Source organism: Chanodichthys erythropterus, chromosome 22 (assembly GCF_024489055.1).
Source record: "Chanodichthys erythropterus isolate Z2021 chromosome 22, ASM2448905v1, whole genome shotgun sequence".
NCBI lineage: Eukaryota > Metazoa > Chordata > Actinopteri > Cypriniformes > Xenocyprididae > Chanodichthys > Chanodichthys erythropterus.
The window spans coordinates 16,079,860-16,095,561 of record NC_090242.1 but is presented as its reverse complement, the minus strand read 5'-3'; the positions used below and the strand labels follow the sequence as shown (position 1 = coordinate 16,095,561).

Genomic DNA, 15,702 nt, shown 5'->3' with positions numbered 1-15,702 from the left:
TGCTCTTCTAAAATAAATATCCTGCTTCCTTCTCAAAGCTTGGCACACAATCTCTGGTCATTAACTGCAAACGTTATGCCTGAGGGAAGTGGTATAGCACGATTACACATGACCTTTAACTCTGAGTTCGCCTCTGAATAACTAGATCAAACTGGTGTGAGGGAAGACTGAAAGATCAAGGAGTTAGATTTCTAGTGTGAGTAACGTCTGCCCACCTGGTATGCTCAGGTCCGTGTAGCTCGGCCTCTTGTCCAGCATTGACGACAGAGGTTTGGCTGAGCTGATGGTGTGTCTCTGTGAATTAGGGAAGGGACATATACATTATAAGGCCACTATAGGGCTCTTTAGTATTATTTACTATGAAGTGGCTGACCAGGGTGATTTTGAAAGAACCTTCGTGTCAACCAAACCTTTTTTGCTAAGGAGATTTATAAAAAAATAAATAAAATAATAATAATACAAAAAAAATCTAGGGATGTTTTTCCAATGCTTTTGTGTTCTCTCGCAAAATGTTTGCATTTCCCTGAAAAACTTCATGTTTGCCCAAGAAACTTTGCGTTCACTCACAAAATGTTTGCGTTCCCCTGAGAATGTCTGCGTTCCCCTGAAAATGTCTGCGTTCCCCTGAGAATGTCTGCGTTCCCCTGAGAATGTTTGCGTTCCCCTGAGAATGTTTGCGTTCCCCTGAGAATGTTTGCGTTCTCCTTAGAACGTTCGCATTCCCCTGAGATTGTTTGCGTTCTCCTTAGAACGTTCGCATTCCCCTGAGAATGTTTGCGTTCTCTTTAGAACGTTTGCGTTCCCCTGAGAATGTCTGCCTTCTCCTTAGAACGTTCGCATTCCCCTGAGAATGTTTGCCTTCTCCTTAGAACGTTCGCATTCCCCTGAGAATGTTTGCGTTCTCTTTAGAACGTTCGCATTCCCCTGAGAATGTTTGCGTTCTCTTTAGAACGTTTGCGTTCCCCTGAGAATGTTTGCGTTCTCTTTAGAACGTTTGCGTTCTCCTGAGAATGTCTGCCTTCTCCTTAGAACGTTTGCGTTCCCCTGAGAATGTTTGCGTTCTCTTTAGAACGTTTGCGTTCTCCTGAGAATGTCTGCCTTCTCCTTAGAACGTTTGCGTTCCCCTGAGAATGTTTGCGTTCTCTTTAGAACGTTTGCGTTCCCCTGAGAATGTCTGCCTTCTCCTTAGAACGTTCGCATTCCCCTGAGAATGTTTGCGTTCTCCTGAGAACGTTTGTGTTACCCCAAGAAACTTTGCGTTTGCTAGCAAAACGTTTCCGTTCCCCTGAGAACCTTTGCGTTTGGTCATGAAGAACACGAAAGTATTGCGAGTGAGCACAAAGTATTTCGGGGGAATGCAAACATTTTGCAAGACAACGCAAAGTTTCTTAGGTGAACAGGAAACATTTGTGAGAGAACACAAAAGCACTGACTTTTTGTTTTTCCTCCCATCTCATTTTTTTCCGTTTTGCATTTGCGTTCCCCTGAGAAACTTTGCGTTCGCTCGCGAAATGTTTTTGTTCCACAGAGAAACTTTGCATTCCCTGAGAAACTCTGCATTCGCTTAAAATCTTTGCGTTCCCCTGAGAAACGTCACGTGTGCTCGCGAAATGTTTGCGTTCCCCTGAGAACGTTTGCGTTTCCACAAGAAACTGTGTTCACTTGCAAAATGTTTGCGTTCCCCTGAGAAAATCTGCATTCCCTAAGAAAATCTGTGTTTCCTTAAAGTGTTTGCATTTCCCTGAAAAACTTCATGTTTGCCCAAGAAACTTTGCGTTCGCTCACAAAATGTTTGCGTTCCCGAGAATGTCTGTGTTGTCCTGAGAATGTGCGTTCTCCTTAGAACGTTTGCGTTCCCCTGAGAATGTCTGCGTTCTCCTGAGAATGTTCGCATTCCCCTGAGAATGTTTGCGTTCTCCTTAGAACGTTTGTGTCCCCCTGAGAATGTCTGCGTTCTCCTTAGAACGTTCGCATTCCCCTGAGAATGTTTGCGTTCTCCTTAGAACGTTTGTGTCCCCCTGAGAATGTCTGCGTTCTCCTTAGAACGTTCGCATTCCCCTGAGAATGTTTGCATTCTCCTTAGAACGTTTGCGTTCCCCTGAGAATGTTTGCGTTCCCCTGAGAACGTTTGTGTCCCCCTGAGAATGTCTGCGTTCTCCTTAGAACGTTCGCATTCCCCTGAGAATGTTTGCATTCTCCTTAGAACGTTTGCGTTCCCCTGAGAATGTTTGCGTTCCCCTGAGAATGTCTGCGTTCTCCTGAGAATGTTTGCATTCTCCTTAGAATGTTTGCATTCCCCTGAGAATTTTTGCGTTCTCTTTAGAACGTTTGCGTTCTCCTGAGAATGTCTGCCTTCTCCTTAGAACGTTTGCGTTCCCCTGAGAATGTTTGCGTTCTCTTTAGAACGTTTGCGTTCCCCTGAGAATGTTTGCGTTCTCTTTAGAACGTTCGCATTCCCCTGAGAATTTTTGCGTTCTCTTTAGAACGTTTGCGTTCCCCTGAGAATGTCTGCGTTCTCCTGTGAACGTTTGTGTTCTGAGAATGTTTGCGTTTCCCCAAGAAACTTTTTCGTTTGCTTGCAAAACGTTTGCATTCCCCTGAGAACATTTGCATTTGCTCATGAAGAACACGAAAGTATTGCGATTGAGCACAAAGTATTTCGGGGGAACGCAAACATTTTGCAAGCCAACACAAAGTTTCTCGGGGGAACAGGAAACATTTGCGAGAGAACACAAAAGCACTGACTTTTTGTTTTTCCTCCCATCTCATTTTTTTGCCACCACCGTGTCTCTTTAGGGTCTCCGTATCCATGTATAAATATTTTGAATTAGATGTTTTTTTTTTATATTTTACAGTTTTTAAACAATTTGTGCTTTTGACATTATTCGTTTTTTAATATTTAATTTTTTTAATATTTTTATTTCAGTTTTTGTAATTTTATTACTTCAACTTCAAGTTATTTTATTTATAGTTATTTGCCAAGGCAACTTTTCTAATTTTTAAGTTTTTGAAGTTAACGTTTCCTAATATTTATATTTTATTTCAGCTTTAATTCAATTAATGTAAAATGTTTTAAATAGTTTAGTACACAATATAGCAACACTGACAGAATGCACCAATTTAACAATACATAGTTAAAACGTTCATCCAAAAATAAAATTTCTGTTCTAATTACTCACACTCATGTCATTCCAAACCCGTAAGACCCTTCATTCATCTTTGGAATTTTTATAAATTCTGAGAGCTTTCTGACCTCTGATAGACTGAAATGCAATTACCACTTTCAAGGCCCAGAAAAGTAGTAAAGACATCTTTAAAAAGGTTCATGTGACTACAGTGGTTCAACCTTAATGTTATGAAGTGACGAGAATACTTTTTGTGCACAAAAAAACAAACAAAATTAACGACTTTTTCTCTTCCATGTCATTCTCCTACGCTGTTTATGTTGTATAGACAGTGCAGCGCTTCTGGGTTCAACGCCAGAGCTCATTATTGGCCGGCTCCTGCGTCAGCATCACATGCATGCGTCGTGCTGCTCACATGAACCGCATCGGCCAACACTGTGTCGGCATTCCGACGTAGAACCCAGAAATGCTGCGCTGTGTATACAGCGTGAAGGTCTTATGGGCTTGGAACAACATGAGGGTAAGTAATTAATGACAGAAATGTTCATTGTTGAGTGTACTAACCCTTTAAAAATAAATATATAAGTATAAATATATATATTATAAGTGATTCTTTGAAACGGACAGTTTCAACTCAAAGAAATGAATCAAACTTAACTCAAAAGCCCTTTTTGTTACTTAAGTTTAAAACACAGATAATACTGAAAATACAACTCATGAGACAAGTAAGGATTGCAAGGCAAGTCTCATGACAGTCTGTAGGCATTAAAACTGTATTTGAAAATATCATGAATAAACTATATATCACCCAGCCCTAGCTCACAGCACAACTTTAATAAATTCAATGATGTTATGTTAGAGCTCATGTGGTCAATACGGTTAGGTGTAAATTATTGATGTTTTTAAAAGCACTGTTGTTCTTCATAGCCTAACTACATAAACAGTCCTACCATGGCAAAGACAAATGCTCAGTAATTATCATTTCTAGAAAAATTCAAGGCTCATTCTTATGCCCAATAACACAATTTTACAAATACAATCGTGCTTAAGCAAGAAAACATTAGTTGTCTGCAGGAAAACATTAATCGCTTTGTGTAACACAATTGACAATTTCAAAAACCTTATGCAAGTTACATCTATTGTTCTCATTTCTCTGTGATCCTTTGGGACAGGGTTGTTACAAACATTTTTTCTCGTGCCAGTATTATTTCTGCCGGTGGCTGCTGGCAGTCACAGAGAAAAAGAAAGTATGCTGACATAATTTTGACAATCTTTACCTTCAGGAAAGTAAATAAGTTAATAAAGAAAATATTGAATTCCCTATTTGGTCACATGATGAGATTTTATTTTATATTGTCTACACAATATAATCTATAAATCAACTCTACATCAAACTACAAACCAAAATTTAAAATGTGAAATCAAAAACTAAATATTTCTGTGGTGTGAATGAGAATGGGCGGATATCTTCGTGGAGCAAATGTTAGTGAGCGACACAACAGTCCTGAGTTCCACGGAGGAGCTCCAGAAGGATAAAAGGAGGCGCAGTGAGAAAGGACCAGGCTTGGGATTTTATGTTGCGTTTTATTATGTTCATATGCAGCAGTCATCCGTCAGGGGCTGACGCTTGTTTTGGTTGGTTTTGTTTATTTTGGTGATTAAAAGTTCCCGCCTCCTTCTCTGATCTTGAACATCTTTACAATTTCATTATAAAGCCACATAACCAATTATGGATCTCAAAATTGAACTAGAGAAGTTGAGCTCGCCATGATGTTATGGGTGATAGACCTTAGTCAGGTTAAACACCATATTAAATTTAACAGATGAAAATGAGGCTGTGAGGGACAGATGTACAATCTTAACAATGGCACACACTGTATAAAGATCTCAGATCATGTAATTTTCATAACTAACAACTTTTATAACTGTTTTATGGAGATTGTGTATTTAAAGTTTTTTTTTCCCCTAGAATTTTTTTCCCCTTTCATCATCTCTCTATCTCTCTGTCTCTCTCTCACAACCTCATTTTCATTTCTGTCTGGATTTTGTGATCTATTGCAAGGCGAATTTTCATTGACCCAAGTCAAAAAAGTGATTGGTCAAGTCAACAAAAATGTGATTTTCTGGTCCTCCAAGGATTTTTTTCACCCGTTTTATCTAAAATTGGATGTTCAAACTTTTTCCTCAAGCTGCCTGATTTCATGTCCATAGAACATCATGTTCTGAAACTAAAATTCACCACAAATAAACAAACAAAATCTCTTTCCCTTAAACTTTTTGCACTCAAAGTACGTCAAACTGTTTTTTTTTCTGTTCTTACAAAAACATCCTGTTTTGGCACATTTTGAGGAGACTTCTGTGTCCTATTCAAAAAGAGCAACACGGCTAAGGACATCCGCGGGGGACGGACGGAGAGAAAAAGAAGGAAAGCCCCACTCCAGCTCTACACACACCAGATCTGGAGATCTCATCTGACAGACAGGGGTGTTAGGTCAAAAAAAATCCCTATAGAGAAGAATGCAGGCATCTGCTAGAGTGATCAGAGATCCGTCCTAATGCATCTATCAAACACGGACACATCTATCCCATGGCAAAGTCAGTTTACCTTTTAACATGAGGTTATTATACAATGGCTTCATATGTATCTAGTCATATTTATGACACATACATCACCATTCAAAGTTCGGGGTAAATTTCTTTTTAAAGAAATAAATACTTTTATTCAGCAAAGTTGTAATAAAGACAATAAAGACATTTAAAATGTTACAAAACATTTCTATTTTAAATAAATGCTAATCTTTTGAACTTTCTATTCATCAAAGAATCATGAAAAAATAAATCACAGATTTCACAAAATATTAAAACTGTTTTCAACCTTTATAATAATAAGAAATGTTACTTAAGCAGAAATGTTACTTAAGCAGCAAATTAGCATATTTTAATGATTTCTGAAGGATAATGTGACACTGAAGACTGGAGTAATGATGCTGAAAATAATTATATTAAAAAAAAATAATTAAAGTTATTTTAAATTGTAGTAACATTTTACGATATTACTGTTTTACCGTATTTTTATCAAATAATGCAGCTTTGGTGACAATAAGAGACTTTTCTTAAATATAAATATAAAATCTTACTGACCCAAAACTTTGAACGTTTAAAGATTAAATAAGGTTTTTGCACTAATGTAAAAATGTCACCTTATTTTATTATGGATAATCTTATTTTTTGTTTGGAGTTCATTAAATAAGTGTTAAAAAAAGAGACAATATTACATAATTATCTAATATGTAAAACATTTGGGGGTTGAACAGCCAGCAAAAATAACTTTACTGTGATATATATAACACTATTGTAATATATTCATAACCTGACATAAAAATTACTTGTGGTTTTGGTTATAAGACTATATCCATCCATTCATTAATCCTGATTGTATATACCTGTATAGGAGAGACAGCAGCGGCTGGAGGGGTTTTGATCGGACTGGGACTGAGGGGGGTTCTGGAAATGGCAGTAGCAGCAGCAACAGCAACAGCAGCAGCAGTCGGACTGGCTGGAACAGGACCTGGACAGAGAGACAGATGGACAGACGACTTGTTTATGCGACTTGTAAAAGGAAATAGGAAATGGTAAAAGTTTTCATATATTTGCATGCTTAGTTGCATGCTACCTTATTGCTTCTATATGTATCAGAAGTTACATTATTACACCATTAGATGGTGGCAAAGACTTTATGAGTGTGTCAGTCAGTAGCGAAGACTTTTATATTGAATTAATTCAAATCAATTATATTGAATTATATTGAATTGTTGTGAACACGGAACAAGACGCAACTGACAAATGCTTTGGCTAGCGCTGTCAGTAACAGGAAAACCCCTTAACTGTTAAAAGGACAAGATAATACATCGGACATTTAAACAAGATTTTTTATTATGAACATAGGACTGACCTGAAGGAAAATGCTAAATCTGAATGCAGCTAATAAACTCGCTCACTCGATCTTTTCCCCCACAATACTCTTCTACATAATACAGTGAATACATAATATTTCAATGAACAGTGTCAATTGACAACAAAAAGTTTACGTTGCTAAGAGTGGTTGCTAAGGGTGTTGTGTAGAGATACACAGAATCGTTGAGTGAAGCGGCCATAGCAGTGTTTTATTGTGAATAAAAAACAGATATTGACCAATCCCAATCAAGGACAGGAACTAACCGTTTATATATATATATATATATATAAATGTGTGTGTGAATATATGAATATATATGCTTTTTCTTTCCTAGTACATTTTAATATTACTATACTATTTCAGTATTTCTACTTCAAAATTTCATTCAATGTGTTACTTGTTGTTTCTTTGTAATTATTTGTGAAATTTACTATCAATTTCTGAGTGTAAATTCAAAGTAAATTGTACACCAAATTTTTTCTGGTGTTGAAAAATATGTATTATAAAAAATAATTATGATTTAATCATGATATTGTTATTAAATAAAAATAAACAAAATAATTTGTCAAATAAATATATTGTAATAATAATAATAATAATAATATTGTACTGTAAAAGAAAAAAGGCATGATAAAAATAATTTAATTTTACTGTAAAATTACAATATTTCATTTTCAAAGAGTAACCCATCAAGCTTTTATTTTGAAGGGTTGTTGGCAAATGCAGCACTATGTTCATTTATATGCCCACAGCTCATGACATCAGGTGTGTAAATGCTGTGCATCACTCTCAAACCATTAACTCATACATTTATTATTGTATTTATTATTATTTCATTGTAGCCTGCAATAAATCATGTTGCAATATCGTTTTAATTTCAATATATAGTGCAGCCCCCACATGCTAGTATGTCATATTGCTAATATGTAATTTCCTATCTTTATCACAAGTGACCTGCAAAACGCTTGAGAAAACTAAGGGCACAATGGTCAGTCAATCGCCCTTGTGGGGTTTGAACAACCAACAAACATTTAATCACCAGCTAAGATCTAGAAACACTAGGCCACACCACCCCAAATATGAGCATGTATCTGCATAATCTGCATGTGTTTGTGAACCTTGCGAGGCGCTGTCAAAGCTCTTGATGAGTGTTTTGACGGTGGGCGATGGTTCAGAAGAAGTGGAGGAACGTCGACTCAGGCCCATCCCCTGCCTCAGTGCAGCCAGGTCTCTCTCCACTGCATTCATATAATTATACACACGGCCACGCTCCTCTTCCTGCCTGTAGCACAAGACACAAACTGACACTCAAGTCTCCAGCATATGCAAATACTTGCACATATAAACACAATCACACATCCTGTGTCTGAGTGTCAACATCCTAGTCACAACATATGTACATTGGGTTGTAAATATACATTACATCTCTTACTTCTTGCTCTTTAGTTCATCCAGCTCTTTGTTCATCTTCTCATTTTTCTCCTGAGCTTCCTGAAGGCGACGCCGTAGGTCTCCAATTTCCTCCTGAGCTTCTGTCTTGATGTCGTTGGCGATGACAACGGCCGTTTGCAGATCAGCTTGGAACTGACGCCACTCAGCTGATTCCTCCTGTGAGTGACAGGTGTCAGTTAAATTAATTTGGAGAATCATGGGCTGTGTCCGAAATCACCCCCTATACCCTTAAATAGGGCACTATTTGAGGGGACAGCCATTTGTAGTGGTGTCCGAAACCATAATAGACGATATAGAGTGCACTCATTCAATCCCACAATGCACCACAATAATGAGTTTACAACCGATGTATGCTCAACGGCTAGAGAATATCATATTGCACTATGAATCATATGCTGAATGAATCCATTTTTAAGATTACTATAAGAATCCTAATATACACAGCACATAAAAAGGGGAAATTTACCCGCAATTTACGGTGAAGAACTTTAATCTCCTTCTCCATATCATATTTCTGATCATGAAGCTTTTTGATGGAATCTGAGGAGGGAATATGGCAGAAATAAATACAAATTTATAAAGAAAGTTAAACGTTCATTAATGTGTTGCTGAAAGTTTATTTTATTCAAATGCCTAATTTTAATTTTATTTTTATACAATTATGCAATTTTTTTCAGTAAAACTATCATGCCAATAAAATGAAACTGAAAGCTAAAGACATGTTAAGTCAAGAAAATGTCTGTATTGTATACTCAAGATAGCTCGATGACGCCTCTATGTGGACAGAAGCCTGCATAACTACAAAATAATGAAATCAAAACTGTCTGGTCAACATATGTAATCTGGTCAACACCAAACAAATTTGCTTGTTACATACATAGAAACCAGTTTTCTGTACAATTCTTTACTTGAGATCTATCTTACATTATGCACATTGGATATATTTATAGATAACTATATACTAATACAAACCTTGGATATAGCAAGTTTTTTCTTCAGTCTAAAGGCCGTTCACACCAAGAACGATAACTACAAAGATAACTATAATGATATAATAGCGTTCACACCAATGCACAATATCTGTTTATTTTAAGCACATGCTGCAGTTTTGTCGTCTGTGGCTTTAAATGATCAAGCTCTTTAAAGCAGGATGGATTCTGATTGGCTGTCAATGTTTTTATCATTCATCAGCTGGAAAAAAAATCATTCTGAAAGTGATTTCAATTATATAATTCCTCTGTGCCATGCCATTATCGTTATAGTTGTGGTGTGGACTCTGCTATTATATTTAGAATGATTTTTAGAACTATATCTTTACTGTTATAGTCATCATCCTTGGTGTGAAAGTGCCTTAGCTCTAGAATTTTTGGCACAATATTTTTGATAAAAATAATGATAAAAAATATATTATTTTGATAAATATTTTCAATATTATGTATTAAATATAAATGTATACATATACAGTCAAACCAAAAATTATTCAGACATTTTTAATATATTTTTACTAGTGGGTACAGGACACTATAGTTGATTTATGTAAGTGAGGATAGCAAAATAAAGTAAACTGACATATTATACCCAAATATTCTTCATACAGTGGACTACCAGTAAAACTGATAAAATTTGGAACCTTCAGACACTTTGACCTGACCATGTTTTGCTCAAGTGTTATCTGACATAATTAAGATGATCTCTGAGATCTTGTCATATTTTATTACCATTTTTTTAAAATATAGTGAACGAAATGTTCAAGGTGTCTGAATAAATTTTGGGTTTGACTGTACATATATTTAATGTGTCAATTAAATATAAACAGTGTTTAGTGAGCCATGGAAACCATTTTGTCATGTGACTTACTCTCCAGGTCGGAAATGATGAGGTTGTCATGGAGCTTGACAGCGCGATGCTGCTCAACTTCATCCTCCAGCTCAAAGATGGTCTCCTTCATGTCAGCGATCTCTGTATCCTTTTCCTCTAGCTCAGAGCACTGCTGATCCAGGAGCCGCTTCTGCTCCGCTAACTGTGCCTGGATATCGTCGCGAAATGCTCGGAACTCACCCTCAAGCTTTAGCGAACACAAGGATACATGTTAGCAGGGATACATCAGGCATGTGATCAGCTAAAGACAAAACAGAAGAAAAATGTGTTTGTGAATTTCACCTTGCTAATTGCTTCCTGGAGCTGGGCAGCTTCACTGCGCGTGTGCCCCAGTTCCTCTTGTAACTGAGCTGCCTTGGCCTCGGCTCGCTCCTTGTCTAATCTCTCGCTGTCCAGCAGGTGGCGTATGTCGGTCTTATCCCCTGCATTGTGGATGGAGAGGAGCTGGGCCACTCTCTGCCTCTCTTGCTCAAGTTGGATTCTGCAGCGGTTCAGCTCTACCTGCTCCCCTTCGGACACCACCCTCAGCGCTTCCAACTCTGCTTTGGCAACAGCCCGCTCCCTCCGCTCCATTTCCACAGCTCTCTCCGCCATATGGACACGCTCCTTCAATGCTGCCATCAGTCCTTGGGCTTCTGCGTTCTCCTGTTCCGCCATCTTGAGCGCACTGCTTAGCTGTTGCTGCACACCAAGCAGCTGCTCCCGCTCAAAACGCGAGCCCTCGTTCAGCTCGGCGTAGCGTCTCTCCAGCTCCACGTAGCGCCCACTTTTGGCATCTTCGTCATCCTTGGCATACGCCACCCGGTGCTCATCAAGAAGGCCACGGAAGTAGTCCAGCTGTCTTCCATACAGTTCTAGACGCTCCCCTTGTTGACAGAGGGAGTCAACAAGAATGGCACGCTCCTCACCCAGGCGTTCGTTCTCCGTGGTCAGCTCTTGTGTGATCTGTTGCAGATCAGCAAGCTCCTGCAGGGTGGCTTGGAGTTCTTCTGATGTGCTGTGCTGGTTCTCCTCCATTTGATGGATTCGCTCAGTCAGGCAGGCCACGGAAACCTCACTGGTGTTCCCGCTGCTGCCCCTGCGGGAACGTTCCCGGCTTGGTGGCCCTCCTTCTGATTCAGAAGATGATCCACAACCTGAGGGCGCGTCCAGAGCATCATCACTGGAGATGATTGGCTGGTAGGCCTCACTGCACTCACTGTCCACTGCATCGGGAGAGCCTACACGTCTCGGTTCTGACAGCAGGTCCTCAGTAGAGCCTTGGGTGGAGCCTTCTGCAGAAGACATGCGCATGCCACCGCATCTGCTTTCACGGTGACCTCCGCTGCTGCCGGAAGCTACAGGCTCAGGACTAAGGGACGGGCAACGCAGACCTTTGTCAGGGCTGTCCAGACGGTGCTCCAGAGAGAAGCCAAGAGCATTGAGGCGATCCTTCAGCATCCGGTTTTCACTTTTCAGCATATTTAGCTCATCAAGGATGCCCTGGTTCTGGTCTTGAAGGAGGAGGAGAGTGGACTCTACATCAGTGGCACTGATCACAGGAGAAACGTCTTTCTCCAGAGGCTGCTTGGTTTCTGGAGAACCTTGTTCTGGATCAGGGGCTTCATGTTCTTCCAGACCAAGCTTGGCCTTCATACCTCTAAGTTCAGAGCGGAGATGGAGGATCTCCAGGTCTTTGCTCTTGGCTAAGCCCATCAAGTCCTTCACTTGACATTCCAGCACTGCTTTATGGCTTATCTGGCTGTCTGAGCGAGATTTGCTCATCCGAGACTCAGTCTCGGCTACAGTATGGCAACGTGACCGCTTCTGAAGCATGGCATCATTGGGACCGGCGAGCTTCTTGGCAGCACTGGCTCTGGTTCGTTCTCGCATGTTCTCTCGGGTTGTGCCTGGATCCTTGGCTGTGGAGGTCATGGCACGCCTTCCTGAAAAACCTACAAGAGAAAAAAATGGTTGTAAGCTGAAACATTTAAATAAATGAAATAAAATAAAAATAAATGAAACTAAATAAATATTATGGACATTTCATAAGTGGTAATTTTGCCACTAGTAATTTTGCAACACAAACAGAAGATTTTAACATTTTTAACATCTTCAGAATCAATGCAATGCTTAGCGCCACCTGAACTGGTCTTGGACCTGGTCTCAGTGCTGCTGGTGTTCTGAGAGAAGGTTCCTCTCTTGTTTCTTCCAGTAGTGTTACTGTTGCTTATGGATACTGCTCCACTTCCTGCACTGACCGCTGGGAGATCATCATTGCTCTTTGCCTGGTTAGTATGCAAAACATTAAGTTAATGATCTGCTACAGACAAATCACAAGTTAAATGCAACATTCTTAGCTAGCACTTGGTTCATATTAAAGAGTTACCTTAGACAGTGGAGCTGAACTATGGCTTTTGTTTGTCATCTTGCCACCTGTGCCCATAATGCTGCTTCCCTCAGATCTGCCTGGGGCCTTAATGCCCGCTGAGGTTCTGGAGGTGGCGGCCGTGGGCTTGGTCGCCTTTTTCATGCTTGGCTCCAAGTTTTTGATACATTTACAGCGTAATCTAAATAAAGGGAAGCAGGCGATGAGTCATTTGGATTAAACTAGCTGCATTTATGCAGATTCAAATGGAACAAACAAAAATGCGGAACAAGTTAATATTGAATGACAAATTAAAATACCCCACTCCATCAGAAAATAAAAACAGTGTTAAAAGAAAGAAGTTTCTGAACACTATGGCATGCAGTTCTAATTAAATCCAGTCACAGACAAAAATATACATCACAAAGACATTGCTGTGACATAACTTCTTCTTCAGACCTATCTTTTTTGTCCTGTAGCATTCAACAGCATTCAATCATGCACAGCTTTAATCGAAATATCTCATTACCTTACTCCAGCACTGGTTATTTTCCTCGGGGAACACATTGTGTACAAGTCTATGTTTTTGCTTGGAGACAGTTGGAATGTAACATTACGGTCCCAGAAGACTATTTATGCAGCTTCACACACACTGTAAACTCGGACACTTTAGGGGAAAACAGTCATTGGCCAGTGTTTGAATGCACACAACACTGTGTGATTGGAGGAGAGTCAGAAGAGGATGGAACTGCCTTTCTTATCACATCATCATGGGTGGAGGCCAGGCCTGTTGGAAGAGCTGACCAACTGCATCTAGCCTTAAAAGGCTTTAAACGTCAAGAGCAACAGGGCTAGGCCTGAGGCTAGAAAAACACAGCAGCTATATGCAGTACACTACAGAGGATAAATTTAAGCTGTTTGAAAAGTGAAATGTGTTTGTGTGTTAACATTTCACTCCAATTGTGAGGTCGAAATTCTTTATTTCTTCAAGTACAGTAAATTTCCTTCATAGCATACTTGTGAAGATGGTCCTCGGTGTATGTATGTAGTGTATGTATGTGTATATATGTATGTACAAGTGTCATAATAAATATGTAATATTGCCATAGCCCATCTATGAGGGTTAGGTAACTACAAAAATCATAATATAAGAACAACAGAGATCTAGAAGGAAGGTCTGTGCAAGTATAAGTGTACTCACAAGTTCAAAAAAAAAAAAAAAAATCAAGAACCAGAGACTCCTGTGCATGCTCAAGCAGTTTTGAACTCTGACACTTTCCTTGACCCTATGTGGCCTCTCTTTGCAAATCGAAACTAAGGTGATTTGGATACTTTGATGGCAAACAGATGAGGCATGCCCGGATAGACATCAGCCCAAACACCCCTATTTTCCCTAACAAGCCTTTTAAGTTGATATGTTTGAACAGGAGTCAAAACAAAAAGCACCACACCCAACTCCAGACTACAATTCACAGTCTTAATGCTGACTGAAAGAATATAGTCACATTAAGCCAAACCTGATAGCTACATTTTACGATACTATCTTTAAATTCATCTAAAAAAAAAAAAAAAAGTTAAAATAAATTCTAAACATTATTTAATTCTAGCTTCCATGTGTAAAAATAAATAAATCAAAATAAAATCGCAGAAAATATAGTAAGTGAAGCTGAATGAAGCTGAGCACCATGATAAGTTTCTTCAATTTTCTTTCTTTCTCAGAAACTGTAAAATCATAAGTGTAATTGTACAAGCCCTGAGGGAAAGAGAAGACACTCTGCAGTAAAATTCTTCAGCTGTGCAGAGTTAGTTGCCGGAGTTAACTTCCCACTTGAGAAGTCATGGCGGCCAACTTTCTATCAGACTTGATTTCAGCATTCAGTATGAAATAGGCTACCGGGCACAAATCTGAACCACGGTGCCACAACACTTCAATACATAGACATTTCCTTCAACACGCTTCTAAAAACAATTCAAAGACACAAAGCCTTAAACATGCGGGACCACACAAGCAAATTAATATCGGGTAACAGGATAAACTCAATGATCGCCAGTGGAATCTGAGCTGAAAGTGCAAACTCTGTCTGAACTGAGTCTTTAAAATGAAAGCAATATTAAATTTTTGAGGTTACAACATTCTGAATCATATGTACTCTATGACTCTAAAATGAGTCAGTCTAAGCATTGGTCAATTGGGAAAGAGGTTATAGAAATAGAGGATGCTTTTAAAACTTTTGAAGATGGGGGAAGGTTTCTCTTTCAAATCAACTCAGACTATGCCGAGGAATTGCATGACTTTCTGCGTTTACTGGAGTCAAGAGTCATTCCAGGTACATAAAGAAGCATCTGTTATAATGGCGGTCCACAACACAGATGTACAAATAAAACCAGAGCCTGCATAGGGAGAGATACAACACTTTTCTTTAGGGCCTGTTGCAACGACACACTGAAGCTCGAGTCACCATTGGCTAGTAAAATGTTTTATTTTACGCACCAGACATTTTACACGGAATGCAAGAACTATGCAAATGAAAAAACATCCAACTTCCACCAGACCGCCTTCCGTATTCAACTTAGGAAGAAAGTGTAATGCTTCTCACAGTTCAAAACTCTTACACTCCGTCCTACTGATGTGACGTCAGTTACGCTTCTTTCGGAAGTTGAATATGGAAGGCGGTCTGGCGGAAGCTAGATATTTTACAACATAACTTATTAAATATGGATATTTTTCTAACACAAACGCATCGCATCGCTTCGCTTCAGAAGGCCTTTATTAACCCCCCGGAGCCGTGTGGAGTATGTTTATGATGGATGGATGCACTTTCTTCAGCTTCATACTCATTAGTCCCATTCACTGCCATTATAAGGCTTGGATGCATCAGGATATTTATTAATATTTCACTGATTGTCTTCATCAGAAAGAAGAAAGTCATATACACCTAGGATGG

The 15,702-nt window shown here is 39.1% G+C and overlaps 1 protein-coding gene across 4 annotated transcripts in view; it reads right to left on the bottom strand.

Moving 5' to 3' along the window:
• Window positions 1-15,702, bottom strand: part of specc1lb (sperm antigen with calponin homology and coiled-coil domains 1-like b) — a 36,795-nt gene that overhangs the window by 15,808 nt on the left and 5,285 nt on the right. For 3 of the 4 annotated variants that reach the window (XM_067375655.1, XM_067375653.1, XM_067375654.1), the window contains exons 1-10: window positions 13,287-13,417; window positions 12,779-12,959; window positions 12,533-12,677; window positions 10,693-12,344; window positions 10,390-10,597; window positions 8,999-9,072; window positions 8,513-8,688; window positions 8,199-8,362; window positions 6,569-6,693; window positions 216-294 (exon numbers count right to left, since the gene is read on the bottom strand). In XM_067375655.1, the coding sequence (XP_067231756.1) occupies window positions 216-294; window positions 6,569-6,693; window positions 8,199-8,362; window positions 8,513-8,688; window positions 8,999-9,072; window positions 10,390-10,597; window positions 10,693-12,344; window positions 12,533-12,677; window positions 12,779-12,959; window positions 13,287-13,324 (2,842 nt within the window). In that variant the 5' untranslated portion in view covers window positions 13,325-13,417. Of the gene's footprint in view, window positions 1-215; window positions 295-6,568; window positions 6,694-8,198; window positions 8,363-8,512; window positions 8,689-8,998; window positions 9,073-10,389; window positions 10,598-10,692; window positions 12,345-12,532; window positions 12,678-12,778; window positions 12,960-13,286; window positions 13,418-15,702 lie in introns of those variants that run through there. The other variant, XM_067375656.1, reaches the window with a different exon arrangement.